The 22,975-nt window shown below is 41.5% G+C and overlaps 1 protein-coding gene across 1 annotated transcript in view; it reads left to right on the top strand.

Moving 5' to 3' along the window:
• Positions 1-22,975, top strand: part of ACE2 (angiotensin converting enzyme 2) — a 475,687-nt gene that overhangs the window by 432,975 nt on the left and 19,737 nt on the right. Inside the window, exons 14-16 of the mRNA XM_069635599.1 lie at positions 8,963-9,021; positions 18,675-18,775; positions 21,171-21,287. Of these exons, the coding sequence (XP_069491700.1) occupies positions 8,963-9,021; positions 18,675-18,775; positions 21,171-21,287 (277 nt within the window). The remainder of the gene's footprint in view (positions 1-8,962; positions 9,022-18,674; positions 18,776-21,170; positions 21,288-22,975) is intronic.

The following is a 22,975-nucleotide window of genomic DNA, read 5'->3' as shown; positions in this document are numbered from 1 at the left end:
ATTAAGGGGTCACTTAGTTCGTATTTGTTTTCTGCTACAAGGTAGAGAGCTAATTCAAACCATTTAGAATCTTCATTGTCTTCTATTTTATATGATAGGTCTACAGTTTTCGTGTTACGTTCATAAAAAGTTCTGCGGCAACATACACATACATGGTTTGGTACTACAGCTGATGTACTTTTAAATTTTAGTATTTCTTTTTTGTATGTGTTTAGCAAAAGGTTGCCATGTGTAGAATTGTTGCTAATTTGGTTTAAAGCTATGTCATTCTGTAAATGGCTTTCACTTCCAAAATATTTTTTCTGGATATAGTCAATTTCTTGAAGTAGGTCTTTCGCTGTACCATGTAGAAGAATGTTATTTCAATTTGCTAGTGCTAAAGCAGAACTTTTAGCATAGTACAGTTTATAGACTAGATTTCCTATAGTTGAATGATGTGTTGATATTATTTTGGTATCATGGAAGGTTGTTTTACAAGTAGATCCTGTAATGCAGGCCAATGAATGTCCTTGTAGTCCTGTGTATTTGCGCCCTGGACAGGTATCCATATTTTGCAGTAGTTTTAATGTTGATTTTGTCTTTGCTTTTTACATATTGAGGAATTGGTGTAAAGACTTGAAAAATTGTTTAGTAATGTTACATATTGACGTGCATGGCCATTTGTACACTAGACGTTCTGATTCATTTGAATGGAGGGGTAATTCTAAGTTTTCAGGGCATATTTTTGTAAGGAGTACTTCTTGTTGCATTATGGTATTATTAACTTTTTCATAACCTCGACCACTGCTATGTATGGCAATTGTATTTGTTTGCTTTTGTTTGTACGCTTCTTCATTAAAGTATGGTTCTGTGCTCGTAGTGTGCTCGTAGTGTGACTCCATTCACCTCCGCAGATACTTAAGAAGTTCTTTCTGTTGACATTTCGTTTATTGAGAAGTCTTTTTTGTAATTTAGTTATTAGTTTTGTTAGTGGTTTCATTTTGTTTAACACTAAAATAAATAACTTTCTTTTGAGAAGAATTGCACTATCTATCAACGCTTCTAAAATTTATATTTTCACGGATTGTGCAGAGACAAATGTGGTTTTGTTCTTCTTCATTTGGTCCACAAATGGAAAAAGCAAGGCACAATGTTAATAAGGCTGTTTGTGCATTTCTAAGAGATTTTGGCATGTCCTCTTTTTTCACAATGAAAATATGTTTCGTAGTACATACATTTTTCGCAGAGATGGGGTCCATCTTACTTATGCTGGCAATCAGATTTTTCTGAGAAATGTACAAAATGCATTGCAACCTTTTTTAGAAATACAGCATCCATTTTGCAGTAGGTGTTAAGTATTTATAATTTTTGACAAACAAACACCTCCCAAAGGCTCTTTTCAGAGCCACCACTTCCTCCCACAGAAAAATGCAATGGTAACAATAGGGTCGCACCCCAATTTTTGTAATGTTTGCAAACTGTCTGCAGACTTTTAAGAAATACAAAGGGCCCTGCTTTATTTATCTTCACTTCTATTTTTTTACTTTTTTTATTTTGGTAATTTTGTATTTTTTTTTGGTTTTTTAGACACGACACTCTAGGTGAGGAGGGGAAAGGAGGGTAAAGGGGGGGAAACCAACCACAGGGATAAGAAAGGGCGAGCTGAGAGAGGAAGATGTAGAGTGGGTTTTTATTTGGTTATTGAGCAGGTCTTCTCGTGCTCTAAGACGATAGTCTCAAAAGCACTCCAAAGTCGCTCTCCCCTGCAGAGCACTGTGTCACAGTAAATACATACAACTGTGACCCTCGAAAGGTAAGGGTCATCAGAATTCTATATGGCCTGTGAGGCAGCTTGAGGAAGACGCTGTCCCACAGAGGTGGTCCTTGTGGTGACAGGATCAGAAACGGAGGATGAAGTAGAGGAAATCAACCTACTACGTTCTTCGCAAGGTACAACCTTGCAAATAGCCCCAGAGTGAAATGACCTCAGGTGTCGCTTCATGGTCATGGTCCCAAAGCTATACGAACCGTGCTTCCCGCGACTGAGTATCATTTTGCACTCATTGCAGATAACACGGTTCGCACGAGCCTTAGGACCATTCCCATAAATGGAAAATAACCGCCACACCCAAGACTCACGTCTAGTGCAGGTAGTAGGGATTTCCTCTACCTCATTCTCGTCATCCTCTTCTTCCTCCTCTGCATCCTGACTCCTGTTCCCCTCTTCAGGCCCTTGCGAAGGTGGTGGTGGTGGAGGGGGTGGGGGTGGTGCTGAAGCAGGTGCAGCACCAGGTGGCAGTTCTGCACCCAGGGATGCCATCTCGATGGTGTAATCAGCAAGTTGCTGGAGAAATAGCTGTGCTCTGAAGAATAGCCAGAAACACAATGAGAATAAGCTCTAGGGCGTGGTCTTTTATAGGGGTGCTTGTACATGGTTCGCGGACATGCGCGCTGTCACATGATCCCTTCGCGAACAGGTCTGCGAAGGAAGCTCCTGTCCGCAGGACACCAAATGCACGGACATTGGTTTGCGCATGTGCGTTGATGTTCTACGGACAGTGTTCGGGTCCTGAATTAATTAAAAGTGCGTCACACATCAAACGTACATTTCTGGACATCGCGTATGTTCTAGAACAGTTTAAACTTGCTAGCGAACATTACGGACAGATATAGTGTTCTTTAGGACACTTCCATTTTCGTTTGATTACAAACTTTTCAGGACATCAATTGTGTTCTTAAAACAGTTTCAACTTGCTAACGAACAATACGGACAGGTATAGTGTTCTTTAGGACACCTCCATTTTCTTTTAATTACGAACATTTCAGAACACCTGCGCTGTCCGCTGACATCTACATTGTTTTTAAAAAAATAAAAAATGGGAAGTAATTACAACACAATATAAAAATGTAAAGAAAACAGGAGAATTAGGGGTTTCAACATGATTGGTATCAGGTGAAGAAGGGATGGAAGTCTCATGAAAATGTTTTGGCTTATGGAGAGGGTTTGGGGATAATTGACTGGGATATGGTGAGGGGGACAAGTACATGTGGGACAATGGTATGAGGTTTTTGTTTTAAAATTATCCTCAACAAAAGTTTTCAAATTATTAAAATTACTCAATAATAAATACATTTTTTCTTTTAAGCTGTCAAGCGTGTTTTCCATAACAGTTTCTTCAGACATATTTTCTATTTTGGTATGCTCTGTACAAAAAGAAATATATATGTTAAATATATATATAAAATAATAACAATTAAATGGTTTATATTGTAAAGTGTGTACCATTAGCTTCACTATTTTCTGACATTTCGTCATGTGGGAAGTGCTCCTCTAGCCATTCCAGAGTACTAGACATTTCTGTGAGAAAAAAAAATATATATAATTTTTTTTTTAATCTAATACAGAAAGTTTATAAAGATATGAGGACAATGATGTACACTTACTATTTCAGGTAAGATATGTTCTGAGTACTCTGTTGGTCTGGTCTTGGTCTTAGTTGTGGAGTGTCTGTGAGGTAATTATGTTGGAAGCCTATTTATCTTCTCTTGGTATATTCCATTTTATAATATATTGTATTTAAATGAATGGTTAGTGCCGTACATATATGGGTTACATTTCTTATGTATTACTACATATAATATGTATGTGTACTACTTTGTGAATTTTTTAAATGTTATCATGTTGTAATATAACAATTAAAAATACCCCCCCCCAGACTTTTTAGGTAGTGGTACTGTTTCCCGAATATGTCCGCGGACATCAAAAATGTTTGCAGACATTACATTCAGTAGAAGTGGTTCAGTATTTTCCATATTACATGTACATAAAGTCAAAGTTACTATTGTTAAGCTTTGCTACTAAAAACCTATGAAATTCAGTTAAAAAACTTTGTTAAAGGGACGTTATGGTTAAGTTGCGCTACTAAAAAAAACCTATGAAATTCAGTGAAACAACTTTGTTAAAGGGACGTTATGGTTAAGTTGTGCTACTAAAAACCTATGAAATTCAGTGAAAAAACTTTGTTAAAGGGACGTTATGGTTCCAAGTAAAACCGAAAAACCCTTGAAATTCGCCAGTTATGGTAAGCTAAGCAACCATAACTTGCGCCACCACCGTGAACTGCTAAGACTAACACCCAGGACATCAAAGATGACATCACAAATGTCATTGATTACATCACTGATGACATCACATGTGCATTTATCTTTCATGAAAAGTCTGTACAGGGTTTCTTATTGTAATTTAAATTTAGAAAAGTGTCAAGGATTATTGGAATAAATATCAAGTGCTAATTCGTCCATCCAGTATACTAAGGTGCTCATGTAGAAACATGGCAATGTGGGCAGCATACATGATGGAGGTGCAATATTCATAAACTTGCCATGTTGAATAGTGAAATGATAACTGTTTTCTTATTAGACTTTTCATACTGTGAAACATTTGATAAGTAGATAATAAAAACCACTTAATACATAATTGCATTATTATAGACAAAACACAAAGAGATAACACCACATACAAATATGAGTATATACAAGGAAATTGAAGGAAGAAAAAAAGCAGCAGTAGTAGCAAAAAGTGTTCATAACCTAACAGATTACCTTTATGCAGAAAAATGATTGCTCTGTTTCAAACGTGCTACTCACCTTATGTATATATATATATGTATATATATATATATCACATGATGTGCCTGGACTCTAAGGAATGTAGTGTGAATACAAGATATAAAAATAGGAACATATACAGGGAAAGTACAGTAATAAAAAACAACAGAACTATCAGAAAGTGCTGACAACTCTACTGATTATTTTAATGCACAAAAAGGATTGCTGTCTTTCAAGCTTGTGTCTTCCCCTATGTATATGTTTCATATGATATGACTGGACCCTAAGGGAATTATTGTAAAAACATACTTGAAGGATAAGTCTACAAATATACTACCTTTTCCAATTTTAATTCCTGACTGTTACTGAAGAAAACCAGGTGGCCTAGATATGTCAGTAAAGGAAAAAAGGGGGAGCCAGACATGTGATGTCATCAGTGATGTCATCAATGACATTTGTGATGTCATCTTTGATGTCCTGAGTGTTAGTCTTAGCAGTGCACGGTGGTGGCGCAAGTTATGGTTGCTTAGCTTGGGTTTGATTTATAGATGATATATTCGGCATTTGGACAGGTACAGAGACAGACCTGATGGGATTTTTCACATACCTGAATACAATCAATGAAAAAATTCAGTTCACTTATGAACATTCCAGGAATAACATCCACTTTCTTGATGTAAATGTACAATCTATGGAACATGAATACAAGACTAACATATATACAAAAACAACGGATCGCAATAATTTACTACACAGATTAAGTTTTCATGAACCAAGTTTAATCAAAAACCTGCCATACAGCCAGATGCTTAGAGTGAAACGTATCATTAAAGATCCGATGGATTATGATAAAGAACTTCATGAAATGGGTGAGAAGTTTTTGAAACGTGGATACAGACAGGAAGAAATAGCAAAAGCTAAAGACAAGGTGAACCAAAAGAACAGAAACAAACTACTAACAGCCACAAGAAAAGTGAAAACGGAACCACCGTTAGTATTTATCACCAGATTTTCAACACAAAGTACTCGCATCAACTCAATCATAAATAAGCACTGGCAAGTGTTATCTTGTGACCAAAAAACAGAAGAACTCTTTAAAGAACCACCAACATTTGCCTATCAACGTAGCAGAAATTTCCGAAACAGCCTAGTGCAAACGAGACAACGTAAGAAACAATTAGACACTAAACGCGTTGGAACGTTTACGTGTCTACACTGCAGCAACTGCAGTTATGTACTGAAAGGATCGACCATTAACCACCCCCAAACCGGGAAAAAAATCATGCTGAAATCATTTGCCACCTGTGACTCAACAAACATTATTTACGGCATCAAGTGTCCCTCAGGACAATTTTATGTGGGACAGTCCCAAAGAAAAGCAAAGCTTCGCTGGAATGAGCATCGCTCGTGCATGCGGATCAAGGACCTAAATTCAGCAGTCGCAAGACATTGGCTTAAAGAGAGACATAATTTAACCCAAATTCGATTTATGGTGTTGGAAGTAGTTGAAAGTAATGATCCTCATGAGAATATACAGACCAAACTTGACAGGAGGGAATGTTATTGGATTGAAAATTTGGGGGATTCAACCCCACGAGGAATGAATGAAGAGATCAACTGGGCGTGCTTCTTATAGGCATGCTTGTGATCGCAAGGTTATGAGGGAAAAACCAACATGGGAATATTTTCTGAGGATTGGTTTTCTTTGATGTAATGTAATAAGTAAGTGAAATATTGATGCAATGAAAAAGACTTCTACTATTACACAGGACTTACAAAAAAGTTATTGCTCTATGTGTATAATACATTATTAATTTACTATCATTACTCTTTACCTTCCTTTTATATAGATTATGATGAGGTTGACACTCAGTGGGATGGATGCACCATGAACATATATTGAATGATGTAAATATGTTCTCGGTTTAATGCTAAACGTTATATCGATATAGAACAGACAAGCGATCAATATTAATAGAGAGAAAACTCACGAAACTCCACTCATATGTACACCCGGACCGTCCCGTCTCCCCGTTTCCATGGGGACACGGGACGCGAGGCATTGTGACGCAGAGCATGTGCCAAGCGTTAGCATACGCTGTACCGGGTTGTCATTGGAACTTGCGCATTAACTCGATTATAACTTCCGCAGATGTTATACATTTTTTAGCATTTTTTAAATTAATATATAATGCGTTATTAATCAGAATAGATTAGTAATTACTAGTAACAGAGAAAGAACTAACGTGACTCCACTCAATCCGACACCCTGTCCGTCCCGTCTCCCCGTTTCCATGGGGACACGGAACGCAAGGCGTCGCTACGCAGGTTACCCGCCACGTGATAGTGCACGCTTAACGGGGTTGCCATAGGAACCCGTACACAAGCTCGAATAGTGTTTCCCTACGCGACGCGGGCTTGCTGAAAAAATCCCTACACTGCAAAATCACAGCACATCAGGAATGACCACAGAGTGAGAGAACACACGAGAGCATACTCTAATGGGTAAGCCTCGAATCTATACTGAAAGGAACATATAAATACGCACGAGTTTCCTATAATGATTGAAAGCAACTCATTGAGGATACGTTATTTCTGTCTAGATTACTGACGCGCGGACTGTTGAAAGCAGAGGGTTTTCTACTCCATAATGGTGTTAGGCACCACAGGATATTACGAAGGTAATATGAGTGTATTTTAGATATGCACAGTACTGAGAACTTGTTAGTTTATTTGTACAACCATTAAGGAATATTCATCTAATAAGAACGCCATGTTGTTATTTTCCTCCTCATAACCTTACCTTCTGTCTATTGGAAATGACCTTCATTGGGTATGTATATTTTAAATTTACTTATCACACATTGATTCATGATTTCTAAAATGGCGGGCTGTGACCTTTGACACACATGAACTGATGTAATGTCTGAATTTTCTTTCTGAAACTGTATTTGATCTGTGATTTCCCTCATATGGGACCAATGTACCTTTTGTTGAAACCTTTTGATTTGTTTATTCATAATAATAACTGATTGCGACTGATAAATAAGTCGAATAAAGTAGTGTGGTTAACGCCCTGAAGAAGGAGATTCGCTCCGAAATGCATTGGCATTAAAACAACCATACAAAAAATTAAACAAGTGTGCTTCTTGCCTGATAAATACCTAGCAGCTTCTAAGCTAATGACTCAAGAACTATTTTTGAGACTAGGTTTGTGTTTTTCTCGAACTCTACTTTGGCCATCAACCTTTAGGTGTACATGAACCTACAGTTGGATAAGAACTTTCATTCAGCCTTGCAGGAATATATATCTAATTAAACGAACAAGCTCCACAAGAGCTTTCACTGAGAGCGCCAGACTTAGTTGGATGTGTTCATCCAACTTTTTGTGCATGGTTGCTTAGCTTACCATAAATGGCGAATTTCAAGGGTTTTTCGGTTTTACTTCACTGAATTTCATAGGTTTTTAGGAGCACAGCTTAACCATAACGTCCCTTTAACAAAGTTTTTTCCCTGAATATATGTATATATAAATATATATTTATTCGATCACGCACATTCTTCACTTGTTGCTACTGTAATCCGAGAGCTATCATTTTTACACCATACATCGAATGGACAGCTATCAATTACGGATAGATATTCGACCAAGGCACATCACACGCTTACCAGCTGGACATCAACTAGTTGACGTTGGGTGGCACTAACAATGCAGATTTCTAACGTACTGTGGGAGGCCTCTGATTTAGGCTGAGCGGAAAAGACTACGTGGTAAACAAACAATCCTGGAATGTACTCCTGCACCTTGGTGGCCATGTCTAATCTTCCAGTCCATCCTGGCCACTTTAGGGTTCCTTCAGCACAGCTCATTTTTAAAACCACCGTGTAGCGTTACACAAGAAGCGGCTGCATTTGATAGTTCTAAGAAGCAACTTTTCTACAGTGCCAAACTATAGTAAACTTCGGGGCTGAAAGCAGTGAAGGCCATTGTCTTCAGTGCGTAAACCAGGGTTGCCCAACTCCAAGCCGCAATGGCCGGATCCATGTTGGGCTTTTCGGGATACCCCACGTTGAAATTCATGAGATAAATTTGCATACAATGATTCTAAATGTATGTACATTTTTCCTCATGATTATTAATTAGGGATATCCTGAAAACCCTTTAGGATTCTAGCCCTCGGGGCCCAGAGTTGGACAACCCTGGCGTAGTCTATGAGCCTATATTTCTCTTGATAAAATGATGGTCAAATCTTGGTCAGATCTTAAACCACTGTCACCAAAGGCCAAATGGCCGGAATGCAGACATACCTGATGTATATGTTGGAACTGAGCAGATGCAGACTCTGACACAACATGCATTTCTTTGTTTCCTTAGATGATGCCTATGAAATTAAAGTACGAATCAGTCTAAAGTCAGCATTTGGTGACAACGCAGTAAGTAAATCCCTGATAAACACATTGCTCTTATTTATAATCATATTTTAGTACGTTTTTAAGGATTTATTTAGGCTAAGCGGCAGTTAACTCAGAGCCGTTGGTAGCGGGACAGAGAGATATATGCCACAAAATGTATGTTTTGATATATGTATGCTCATTAGTTTATTTATTGCAGTTTGGACATGTACCGATTTGCTGTTATTAATTAGCACGTGGGTCCTTCTTTGAACAGACGAAAACTACTTCAAAGCATATGTTAATCATAGAAAACACACATATTGTATATTGAAAACAGCCATTATGAAAGTTTCATTCATATTTGTTTTAACACATTTGGTTGCATACACAAGGCATTTATAATTACATTTCACCATCAGGTTCACACATTTTCTGCAAAACAATTCAGCTGAAAAATATGGTTATCATTCTTTCAGACAATCAGTGTTCTGTTGAATTTTGCTGATTTATTTGTTTTAGGTGGGCTGTATTTTCCATACATGCCATTCGTCTGAGTTTTTCATTGAAGTTTCTTTTGTTAGTGGATTCTCATTTGGCCACTATATCGTCCAGTATTTTGATAGAACAGCAACAATTTAATTTCAACCTTTTATTCTGCTCTAACCTGTACACACACCTCTTCTATCGCAAAAGATATGTGTAGACTCCTCTGTATAAAATGTAGATAATATAAGGAAAACGAGTGCAGACACTGAAGATTAGAATTAACTACGGCCACATGAGTTAAAGGTTTTGAACTTAAACTTATATCACTTCGAGACTTTCTGGAGTCAGAGTGCTGTATTAAACCCTGTGGGGGCCCCTAGGCAGTCGAAATGTGCCTCGCCCCATTATCTCCTAATACGTTTTTAATACGTGCAGTGAGTTAGCTGCGTGCGACGGCTGAATCTTTCAAGCAAACCATATCTGTACTATGAGATACACTTTCAAAACCAGTTTCATTATTCACATATTTAATCGAATGCGTGATTATACTTTAATGTCATCATTACCCCATGTTCAAAGCGATTTTCACTTAAGCGGTGCGACATGGCAGTATCACAATCATACCAGCTGGCTGACCAGTGCTGGATTAACCATTAGGCCAAGTAGGCACCGGCCTATGGGCTCCACTCCTTTTATGGACCGTGCAACAATGGATCAAAGTAAAGCGGTGCAGAAAATTAAAAACGCACTGGCACCCTTTCCAGACCGGCAGACTAAAACTCTGCCTGCCGGAGCAGATGTGCCGATCAGGTCTGACCTGCCGTGCGAATCGGCCCCAGTAGGCAGAGTTGCAATGGTGCACCGGCACCGCTGAAAACGGTGCCAGTGCTTATGTGCACCGATTCCCATGGAGTCCTATGGGATTGCACGGGAATGGGGCATAACATTTTCTGCCGCCTGATATCCAGGGATGCCGGGAATTGTAATGTGCTGGTGGCACTGGGATCCCAATGGGGAGGTAACAGTGTAGCACCAGTGGGCTACCGCCAACCTCGTAATGTGGCCCAAGGTCTGCATGCTGTGATGGGGAAAGTCCTAAGAGGGGTTTTAATAGGCAGCTTTGCTTTATTTTCACCTCCACCCAGGATACATGCAACCCCGTATCTTATCTGGGACATGTGGTAAGTGGTGGCCTGCGAATCTCACATCTGTTCTAATTTCTTCCCGTTTTGCTCTCATACATATGTTGTGGGGTAGTCAAGCAAAGCAGCAGAACCTGGTGAGTCTGAAGCACTTGAAGGACATATGTAAGATTCAAGAAAGGTCTGGCAGCCTGTCCACCAAGAAAGAACATGGCCAAATAACCTGTTCTGTGGGGAGGTGCCTACTTGGGAGTGTCCACAACCATGTTTTAGCTCACTGTACCTTTCACAGAGGACAAATGTCAATTTGCATATCAGTCTGGTCCCACCCACTTGGGCAGTCCAGCACAGAAAAATGCTATGCAATTTTCCTCTGAACAAGAGTACCATCAGCAAACCCAGACACATGTTTTGGCTTAGTCAGGCCTCATCAGTGAGTTGGATATGTTCCTCTCTAAGCACAGTGAGCAAGGGGTCCACGTCAGGATTGCCCTGGGTGACAGAGAGTGACATCTCAACTTTCTAAAAAGTCAGAAAAATGTCTGCAAGCCCCTCTGCCGAGAACAAACACAGTCAAATCACCTGTTCTCTGGGAAGGGGCCCACTCGGAGAGTCTACAACCACGTTATAGCTCTTTATAACTTTCACAGAGGAGAAATATCCACTTGCATATCGGTCTGGTCCCACCGATTTGAGTAGTCCACCAGCAAAATGTTAGGCAATTCTCCTCTGAACTAGAGTACCAACAGCAACAACAGACACATGTTTCGGCCTATTTGTGAGCTAAAATGTGGTTGTTGACCCGCCAGAGTGAAAAATTCCATAGAACAGGATATTTGACCCATATTTGTTCTCAGTATATGGGCTCCCACACTCCTTTGTAACGACATATTTAAGATGCCTTAACTTGGGCCACAGGTTTCCAGCACAGACTCAAGCATTAGGAAAAGCTGCTTTTTCCAGTTCCTCTTTTCCTTTTGTGCTCAACTGGTGGAAATTACATCAGCAGTAAGGTTTTTTTTTGGTGAGGGGCCAGCAAAGGCGGGCCTAGTCCAAGCCTCAATGACATTGACAGGTACCACTCCTCTAAGAGCTGGGTACTGTCAGATATCTCCCCATTTTTGACTGGCAGAAGTATTTATCTGCAGCCGTTGTGCTTGCTCAACGTCTCCTCATACCAAATTGAGGCAGTTCAATTTCTTAGTTTACGGAAGTGAAGTTCGGTGGGACATGCCAAGGACAGTCAATTGGAGACAAAAAGGCGAATTTGGTAAATGGAAGGTTTTCAAAATGGTGTCAGTAAAAACCTGTTCAGATTACATTTTACACTGTAAAACAATTCCATTAAATATTTTCCATTATGGCTTACACATTCCAAACTACATACTCACCAGCCTACCCTCTCCAAACCCTCCCTCACACATCCCACTCTTGAATAAAGTGAGCATTATCCTGGATATAGCCAATTCCCCTCTAAACTCACTTCCAGCACGCTCACTCCAGGAAGGACCTCCCTCCATGGAATTTTACAATCATTGGCTCTCCAGCACCCTAATAGCCCTCCTCCAATGAAACGTACCTCACAGAAACCAGGCCCAAAATGGAGAACCAACTCCACAACTCAAAATAAAACCTCTGTTGCAAAACTGACAAGGGCCTTCTAGTCTGAAATTAGAAAAAGCCAAAAATCCTTCTACGGGAACTGAATCTTCAACCCCCATAACCTTAGCCAGCAACTGCACAAAATCATCACAGAATTCAAAATGCCAGGCTGCTCAACCACTCCACCCCCAACTCCCAATCTCTCTGTGATGCTCCGTCCGAACACTTTCACACTATTGCTATACATAGACACCATGCCATCCTTTCAAAGCTAGCACTGAAGTCCCATACCCCTTCCCGTTCTCCACCCACTACCAACCACACTAAATCCTTCTGTGCCAGTCTTCTTCTCTTTCTCCGCCATCTCATACCCTGGGTTCTTCAAGCTTATAGTGCAAAGCCAGCTGTCAGGCTTCCCTCGAGACCCCTGTCCACCCACTCTTCTCAAGAGAATCCTTCCAACAACATGTGCAAGCAGCATTACATGGTCCATCATTAACCAGTTCTTCTCCTCAGGCATCTTCCCAAAGGCCTTGAGTACTTCTTACATCAAACCTCTCCTCAAAAACCCTTGCTCAAGCCCTTCCTGTACCCCAACTACCGCCATATTTCCAACACCTGCTTCATTGCCAAACTCTTGGTAAGCACTGCATACAAACAGCTCTGCCCCTTAACAGAAACCAACAACTTCCTTGACCCAGCCCAAACAGGTTTCAGACCCCCTCCAGGGAATTGAGTCCTCACTTGTGTTGGTTTGGGATGACTTATAATAGAACTACAGACTTGGAAGAATGTGCAGAGCTCATCCATATTTACCTATTTGCCACATTTAACACTAATGACCACACCATACTCACAGACAGACTTCACTCCTTAGGAATCAAAGACTCTGCTGTAACATGGATCTCATCCTTGGCCTCCAACCGCTCACAAATTATGCTCCTTCCCCCTTCCTCCTCCCTCTCTCTCTCTCTCTCTCTCTCTGTACTGAAAGGGGTCCTGCAGGCAGACTGCCTGTCTCCCCTCCTGTTCAATATCTACTATAGCCCAATCCTTGCATTTATCCGATGACATAACCTTATCTGCTACAACTACGCAGATGACACCCAGATAATCTTCAAGATCCCCAAGTCATCAGCCTCCCCCTGCCCTGACCTCTCCTCCTGCCTTTCTGATATCGACTACTGGATGAAAATCAACCACCTCCTCCTCAACCCTGGCAAAATGGAAATCCTATTATGCAGCAAATCCACTCTTCTTCCCCAACCTATCCCTTGGCCACTTTCCCCTGAACCTGCCCCAGCAACATCAATTTCTGTAAATAATCTTGGATGCACGCTGGACTGAAATCTATCACTCTACACCATATGAACTCTGTGTCCAGAACCTGCTTCTTCCACCTATGCATCCTCAAGCGAATATTCTTGTACCTCACCTACCCACACTGAATCTCTGCCATCCTTGCCATCATCCTCTCCTACATAGACAATGTAAACTCCAGTTACTTAGGCGCTCTGGCATACAAGCTCAGGAAACACCAAAGAATCCAAAGTTCTGCTTCCCACCTTCTCCTTGGCCTCTCAGACGAGAACATATTAACCCACACTAATAGTACTACACTGGCTATCTATTTGCCGACGGACTACCTTTATCTCTATGTGCATCCCTCCACAACACCAGGCCCAAATTCCTCCAGGATAAACTCACACACTAATAACCCACCAGGAACCTATGATCTGGTGCTACTCTTCTCCTTGAATCCCTGGTTGCAACTCCACTAGTTTGGGAGGATCCTTGTTCTCCATCCAAACCCCCACCATCTGGAACTCGCTACCACTCCACATCCACCACACTGATAACTACCTCTCCTTCAAAAAGGCCCTCAAAACTTGGCTATTCCCCATGGCAACCAGACACCCTCTTCCCCACCTTTATTTCTATCACCACTGCCTTATTTGCATACATCAATCTCACTAACATCTAAACGCCAACAAGTTACGTGTGCACACACCTATAGGCAGATTCCGGCTGTTGTCGTGGCAGCCCACCCTACACCTATCAAAACACTGACAAACCTCTTGAATATAAACCCACAGGCAGAGGCCAGCTGTTGTTGTGGTTGCCTGCCATACACACCCATCTGCAGACCACTGACTGTACACAAAAACACCTGTCCTCCATCTCCCCAACTGGTGTGCCCTTGGCTTCCTGTATACAGCCATGACAGTTTGATGGTAGCCGGTTCTTTACTAAAGAAATGTATTAGGATGGCTGCCGCAGCATGAAACATGCACCATGTTCCTGTCCATTACACCCTGCCTCTGCTGCTCACCTAGAGGACCCATCTCCTGTCAAACATTTACGGGGATTGATGATAAAGTGCTCAGAATGATCTTGAAACTAGAATCACAAGTTCAAACTGACTATTACGAATAGAAGATGCAATAGGCCAGCATGTCGTTTTCCAATCTAGAGAAAACACAGCCTTTACAGATGACCTATACACCAACTACTTCAAAGACAATTGCACATTAAGAACTGTTAAGACAAGCACAGGTACTGTTCTATAAGAGATGGTGATGGTTAGCACATGTACTTCACTTAGAAGATCGTTGAAGGTTAGACGGATTGAAAAGTGGACAATGTGCTGCACCCTTACAGATCAGGGAGCAGACACTTTGAGTGGCACCTAATAATGTTAACATGTCCATTGCGCTCGAAGATATATGATGGCAACATATCCATTGCATTTAGAAGAGCTACAAGTTAACCATTGTAACGCATATTGATATATGTAGGTATTCTTGATGCTGCGCTAAAAAATTCCTGATAGTAGCCTATTATGGAACATAGAAGATACAGAGTAAGACTATATGGGTAGCGTGTCCATTGTGCTAGAAAATCCCATGGCCTAGATTTTAAGGCAGCCTGTTGCTACATCTAGAAGATGTTATAAGATTGACCGTCTATTTGCACTCAGAGGATTTTGAGTGCAGCCTGTCTAGAAGAGCGCCTAGAAGAGCACATGAGGGTAACTTGTCTTTTCCCACAAAGGCGATTGGGTCACACAGCGAGATCAAAGATGAGTTCCATCTGAGCTAAAGGTATGTATAAATGCACCACTTCAGTGAACATCTGCCGCAGGCACAGCATCCATCCACTTTACAATGCAGCGACGACTATGACAAATTCAGTCTAGCTGGACAAGTAATGGATTCACCCCTTTCACCAGACTACCCTCAACACCTCTGCCATTAGAATACAGTGACAATCTATGTCAATTTTCAGTCTAGCTCAGTGTAGTCCTTTGGCTCCCCCACCTGTACCCATCACAGTCTCTGGACTCCCTCATCCCACTCCTAGCCCAGTCCCTGTGCTCTCCCCACCCCACCACAGACCCTGGGATCTCCAAGCCCTGCTCCCAATACTATTGCATGGCTTACTCCCATCCTGCTCCCACCACAGTCCCTGCGCTCCCAGCACCCTGCTCGCAGGACAGTCCCAGGGCCAGTGGTGGCTGGTGAATTTTTAAGTGGAGGGGCATCCAATTTCCACCAGATATGCCATAGAGAAGACCGAGCGCAGTGAGGAAACCGAGGGGGGTTCGGGCGGTATTCCCCCGTGAATTAATTTTAAATAATGGATTACAATCTTGCATTTTGGAGCATACTTAAAAAAAAAATGGGTAAAAAGCAAAACAGTTCGTAATTGGCGCTATAGTTTTTACTGGACATCTATGATAGATGTACATTAAAAAGATACCAACCCTGTCCCCTGGGCCGACAGTGCCTATAACAATCGACATGATTATGTGTGTATGCCAGGCGCTGGGGGCAAAGGGGGAAAGCATAGTAATTTTTGATTGGACATCTATGATAGATATACAGCAACAAAATACCATCCTTGTCCCCTGGACTCCACAGCGCCTCAGAAGGAGAACTGATTTTGGCAGGTGGGTAGGGGGATTGTGCAACAAAGGCATTTTTAAAATGCCTTTGTTGTACAACCCTCCTTCCCCCTTCTACCACCCACTCACCAAAATCAGCTCAACGGACGAAAACAAACATATACATTCACACAGCAATCACTCTATCGTTAACACAAGCACACATCACCATACACTCACTAATAACACAAGCATATACGCATCCATACAAATATTTAAATAAAAAATGAATGAACATAAAGGTACCTTCTGCAGCGGCCTGCGCACGGTTGCTGAAACGCCCATCCAGGCTGCTCTGTCCGTATGTGCGAAGAAGCGCAGGAGCTCCCCCTCACACATACAGACATGCAGTGCCCCAGCCAGCATTTTCAAAGAGCTATGCAAGGCAGTGAGCATGTGCAGCTGGGGAACTGAACTGAACTGTCACTTTGACAGTTCAGCCAGCCCAGGAGCACTCCCTCAGTTGGAGAAAGCAGCTGAGCGAGTGCTCAGTGTTTCTCTGGGCTCGCTCCTCGGCTCCTCCACAATGGGTGAGGGGGCCACTGGGTGGATGCCCTATCGCCCATTATGGATGAGCCGCAAGGCTCGGACTGGCCTATAGGGCAATGCCTGTACTAAAATGCAAAATGCCAGTGCGGGCCAGTCAAAATGGGACACTTTTTTGGCCAATGTGTGCCAGTTTGATAAGTTACTTCACTATGCAGCAAGTAGTTTTGAACATTGTTGCTGACTAAATATTCTTTAAATATCACAATTTGCTTAAATTTTAACTAAACACCCCCCTTCCCCACCCCGCTCCCCCTTGGGTACTATTCAAACTGTATGTGAATAAAGGAATGAATATCCACTTGCAACTGCGGCCCACTTTTTCATTGGTGCCTGAGACAGTGTTATGCTCTTGTCCGACCATGTGAGCCGCCCCTGCCCATTTCCTCCAAACTAAAACTAAAACATTGCTCCATTGCTTCAAGGCCAGGTTTGTGTTATTTAACTCTAAGCAAAAACATGCATGTACATTCAAGATACCACAAAGGAATGCACCCGCAAAGAGAAACACATGTGTACAAATTGACCGGCACCCTTATATCACAATCCGATTCTTAAGGACCTCAAGAACATCAGGGCTCTTTTCCATGGCCCCTTTCTGTCCTTATGTTGAAACAGGAATGCCCGAGTTGCCTCTATTTAAGGATTGCAAGATGAATGTTATATGTGAAACTCCCCTCTCTCTTTCTCCCACTTGGATTGACACCAGAGCCAGAGAACAAATAAGCCATACACCAAGGAATGAGCGCATAAGGGGTGAGGTGCAAAAGGCCTCCTCCAAGGATAAGCTCTTCCAGAGCAGCAACTTCATGTACCACCTACATTCCCATGCACAACAGCCACGTTGCCACCATCCACTACTGCACATAGCTGCACACCGCTTTCCCACTCTCTCTTCATTGTCGGTGAAGGAGCTAGCAGGTCTGTCCGCAGGTTTCCCTCTGACAGGCAGGAGACCAGGAGCACAGCATGTGAGCCCTACATTTTGAGGAAGAGGAATGGCAGCTGGCAGCCACAGGTTGGAACCCTGAGACGATTGCCTGCTCTGACATTAGCCGGCAGTGAAAAGAAATGAGCAAGTGCACGCTACACTGCCCTACATTGCTTGCCATCTTCACACCTATTTCCCAATACCAATCAATGGAAAGACTTGCTAGAAGAAAGTTCCCTGTTCTAATGTATGGTTGATGATTCCCACAAGCAAAAGAATCCCTCTTGGCAAGATGCAGTGACTTAGATGAACCCTTGAGAGCACAGTTGGGAATGTCTAATTTGGGTTAGGGGATTCCATTCCTGCTTCCCTCTCTCAGAGGTGGTCAATTATTTTTAGCTGCTAGGGTGCTAGCGGGAAATTATCTCCACCAGGTCAAAATGCCAAGCTGGCGCGGTGCTGCCATGCAAACATATTACTCAAAGCTATCCGAGGTGAGTAAGACACTGCAGAGAAGTCACACTGGAATCCACCCGTACTCCTATTTTAGAAATGGCTGAGTATTTAAAGAAAAACACATGCAGACATCCAACGTCCACTCAGCCTACCCTACTTAACTGTCCTGCTGTGCTTTCTACAGTGTCACTCATAAGCACTGTGAGTCACAATGTAATGTACATGCAGTGGGAGGTGGAAGTATCAAACTAACTTTTGGTTGATGGTGGATAAGGTGTGCCATAGATGATCAGTGTGAAAGAACAAGTGTGTTCCTTGTTTGTTCTTGGATAGTCACATGGCATGCCCTAATATGACTGACGTGCAATCCTGCTGTGCACAACTTGATCATATTGAGACAGTCCAAAGTAAGCATATGTGACATTGAGTTACAAACAGAAACGTTTAGCTTTATTTGCTCTAAATAAAGAGATTTTAAAAACTCTGATTTTTGGATCCATGCAATATTTTGCAGATGTTTCTTGTCTTTTTTTGATGACTGTTTTTACTGTAATTGATTACGTTTTTTCTTGCATATTCGCAGTACACGTGGAATGATGGCGAGATGTACCTTTTCAGGTCCTCAATGGCATATGCATTGATCAATTATTATGACCAAATCAAACAAGAGAAAATGCAATTTACGTAAGTTGGTTCGACTTTGATCCTGCTTGGGATTGCTTTGATATTGTTTGAATTTTTAGGAGAGGTCTTTGTATATGACCCATATGGTTGCCTTATGGGGTAATACGTGCATTTGCTTTCGAAAGCAAGTAATCCAGTCTGGTTCTTCTCTTCAATGGCTTTCTTCTATTTACATAATCATTCTTGTGTTGTCTGCTGGACAGGTTTTCTTCTTGTCGTTTTCCTCTCTCTTGTGACACTATGCAGCTTCACTGATTTACGAACACTGGTTCCAGGTTCCTTTCTGTACTGATGATACTCAGATGTTTCTTTCTTTCTAGTTCTTTACTGATTCTATGCATCAGCTTTCATTGACACATGCCTTCTGGTTGTTGGTTCATGGATGTTTTCGCATGTTCTTTGTCTTAAAGCTAAAAATCTAAGATTCTATCTAGTTCTGCTTCCACGTGTGTTTTATTTCCTTGCTCAATTTCATTTCCTCCACTTCAACTTCCAGTCAAGTACTGATCTCGTAATGTGGGCTTTATCTTTGACTTTTAATTTTCCTTGTCGACCCAGATTGGATTTGTGGCTCAGTTATGTCTCGTTCATCTTTATAATATTAAGAAAATGAACTTGGCCGGTGTGTATTGGCTTCTGATTTATTCTAGACTCGAGGTTCATTTTCTTTGTATTGTTCTTAAATGATGTTTTGTCTCCTGGTTATCTCTGTCATTTGTTTTCCTTACACCACCCTGCATTCTGCGTCTCTCTTTCATCTCTTGGTTCCTCGACCTCATTCTGCATCTACTCGTTTCTGCTCTTTTGAGCTGTTTGCCCCATATTCTGGAATTCCTTTCCTCTGTACAGATATTACGGTTCACATTTAAATCAGTTTAAGAAACGTATTGAGGTTTATCCTTTGCAGAATGCCTTTCCTCAAGATTTTGTTCCCTAAGCTTTGATTCAATGCTGTTATCACTGGAGTTATTTTATGGATCATGTCATTGTCATTTAACTTGTGTGTCTATATCTCCCAATTTGGGCAGAACTTTGGATAAAGGCACTATATAAATACTGTGTAAGATAAATTGCATGCAAATAAATAAACTATAAGACAAAGGTGCCCCTGCCCATTTAATGATGTATTGTGTTTGTGCGTCCAGCAAAAAAATCAAACAAGTGGCACCAGATGTGGAATCAGAAAGTATGTTCGTGGACAGATTGCCTTTTGGAAATATTTTTGACATTGTAATCATTACAGGGCAAGATACTATTGAGAATCTGAAAGTGATATCTGCCATTACATTGAGGAATTATGAGAATATTGATTAAGTAAGCCTTATCTACACTCCCACTCAATTGCGTGTTGACAAGGGGGAAAGAACATAGAGTGCCAGGCCGTTTCCCCACATTCATGTGTACTAATTGCTGGTGGAGAAATATTTCTGCATGTGATCCCCACACAGGAGTTTGTGAGTGCAGTTACAAGCAGAGGCTGCATCATTCAGGTCTAGACAGAATAGGGTCATTCACACAGATTATGCCCAGGTTCTATGCAGCAGCAGGCACCTAGTATTATCTATAGGAATTAATGGGGCAGAGATGGCTGCCAGGCTTGTCAAAGCAGCCCCCTTTCAAGATGTCTGCAGTCTGGGTGAGTGCGTGGCAGCGATCATCCTGATATTCCGTTCACCCACTGATATGCCGTATATTACAAGATGTCCATCCCTTTCACTGCAAACATGCAGTTAGTCTATCTGTCCGCCTCTTCCAATCTCTCATCACATAGCCTGAAAATCCTACTGTAAATGGAGAGTTCCACTTCTAACCACATATTTATTGGGTTTAAACCAAACTTTGAGGAGCAACATAGTGTGCCAGTAGGCCATCCCAGTATACACTAGATAGTTACTGAGCAGGGCAGTCTGTACAACACAGCATTTATCCCGAACATAACATTTATAGTAACAGGCACTGTTTAACATTCACACTTATTGAGGAACATGTTTCAGTGCTGAGGCAGGGCATGGTGGGGCAATTGACTAGGGTGGGTGGTAAAGAGTGGTTGCCAGGAGAACTACTGGGTGGCTTGCAGGTGGAGTATCTTACCTGTTGTAAATAATGTCCTCCTTCAAGTGGAGGGTCTTGAATTATTTTCAGAATTGCATGCTGGGTATAGTGAGCCTGATGTTGATGGGTATTAGCTTCCATATTCCCGGGGTGTCGATCGAGAATGATATGTTGCTCCTTCCACACTATGCATTGGCCGAGAATAATTGATCACAGATTTGTCCTTGTTCGAACATGAGGGGTGGTTGCTTGTAACTGTCAGATCATTTGTGTGGCATGCAATGAATGCACAACAGTGTTAGTAAAATCGTTTGTATCCATAACACATATTTATCTTTCGTAGGTCTGCAAATGTAATCGTAACCCGAGAAACTCCAAGAATCTCCTTCTATTTTCATGTCACGGTTCCCGGAAATGAGACCTTTTTCATTCCGAAAACGGATGTTGAAAAAGCAATTACGTTTGTAACATTTAATTATTTTTGCATTCAATTATTTTTGCATTCATCTCATGTTTAAAATGATAATAATAGAACAATGTGTGATTTGCTGATTAAAACACCAGCTATGTTATCTGAAACTGGTATCGTTTAAGGGCTAATACTGAGGGTCACCTACCTTCAGATTGGTGTTCTGCAGGTACCTTTACCCGTGGGGCGGGACTCCAGGTTATATGGACTTTAAGATGTCTGGACCAAGCTGGTATTAAGGCCTGGTAGTGAATGGCTTAATTGGCTGCTCTCCCATGGTAATCTCAAACTTTCTGGTGGATGTCACTTTCCCTCCCACAATCAAAAACATGTCAGAACAAACTCAGAGCATCCGTTTTGCCATCTGCCTGGAGAGATCAGTTGTGCCAAAATGGAGATGACTGGAGCAGAGACACACCGCTTCACAGGCAAGCTGTGAATGTAATCTGTGAAGGAGCCATTTCTGCTGTCAGATACATACAGATACATAAGGTGCATTCCCAACTTCACTGCTTCTCATTGGTTGTCCAACTCTGGGCTTGAGGGCTGGAATCCTGATGCGTTTTCAGGCTATTCCTCATTAACATTCATAAGGAAAAATGTGCACACATTTAGAATCATTGTATGAAAATGTATCTCCTGAATATTAATGAGGGGTATCCTGATAACCTGGCATGGATCTGGCCATAGAGCAGGGACGTCATTTCACCAAAATGCCAGGGGTAGCGGAAGTGACATCACCCGACCCTTGACCCCCTGATGACATCACAGGAAGTGATGTCATTAGACCCCGCCCCAAAGTGATATAGCGGGTAGCGATGGAACACGACATTTCACCTGTTGACAAAACAGGAAGTGGCATCACATAGCATTGTACACTATGAAAAATATAGTTATGATATCACTATATGATGTACATTCATACAAGAATGGATCGCCATATGTATCATTAAGTTCAGTGTTTATTGGCCCGTATTACCAAATGACTGTGTATGCAAGCAGACGTCCATGACCAAATGATAAGCGTAAGTGCTATATAATAACACATCATTAAGCGCTTTATATAGAAAAAATATACACCCAATATCACCCAACCTGTGTTGGTACTCATTTATCGACCTCAGAAGGATGAACGGCTTAGGCTTCGTGAGGCGTTTAAGAACAGACTAAATCAGTGACTCACCCCCTGAAGTGTGCCTGAAATAAACATTTAATGAGGCCAGCAATTACTGTATAGAATTCCAGAAAGACACATTATTTGGTATTCCTATTCTTTCTTATTTAGGGTCAGTGCTGAAAGTGTTAGAAGAAAAATAAGAACAGGAGTGCCTCAAGTCTTTTTTTTTAAGGGGCCTCAACAAGAAAGCCAGCCACCCCAGAAATAAAGAGCCACAGCCCAGGAGCTTGCATAACTTAAAAAAAAAAAAAAAAAAAAAAAAAAAATATATATTTTTTTTTTTTTAGTAGAGGTCGCAAGGGACACCACAGAGGTCGCAAGGGACACCACAGAGGTCGCAGTTGCGACCCCTGGCGACCCCCAAATGACGTCCCTGCCATAGAGGCCTGTAGTTGGACAGACTTTCACCCTGCAGCATCTGTTCTCTTATGTTTCTGAAATCTTAAGTCCGCCCTGAGTCCCATAGTAGACAAATTAAGCTTCTGAATGGCAGACAAGACTT

This window comes from Ambystoma mexicanum, chromosome 7p, assembly GCF_040938575.1.
Source record: "Ambystoma mexicanum isolate Mex_15411 chromosome 7p, UKY_AmexF1_1, whole genome shotgun sequence".
NCBI lineage: Eukaryota > Metazoa > Chordata > Amphibia > Caudata > Ambystomatidae > Ambystoma > Ambystoma mexicanum.
This window is presented reverse-complemented; position numbering and strand designations above follow the sequence as displayed.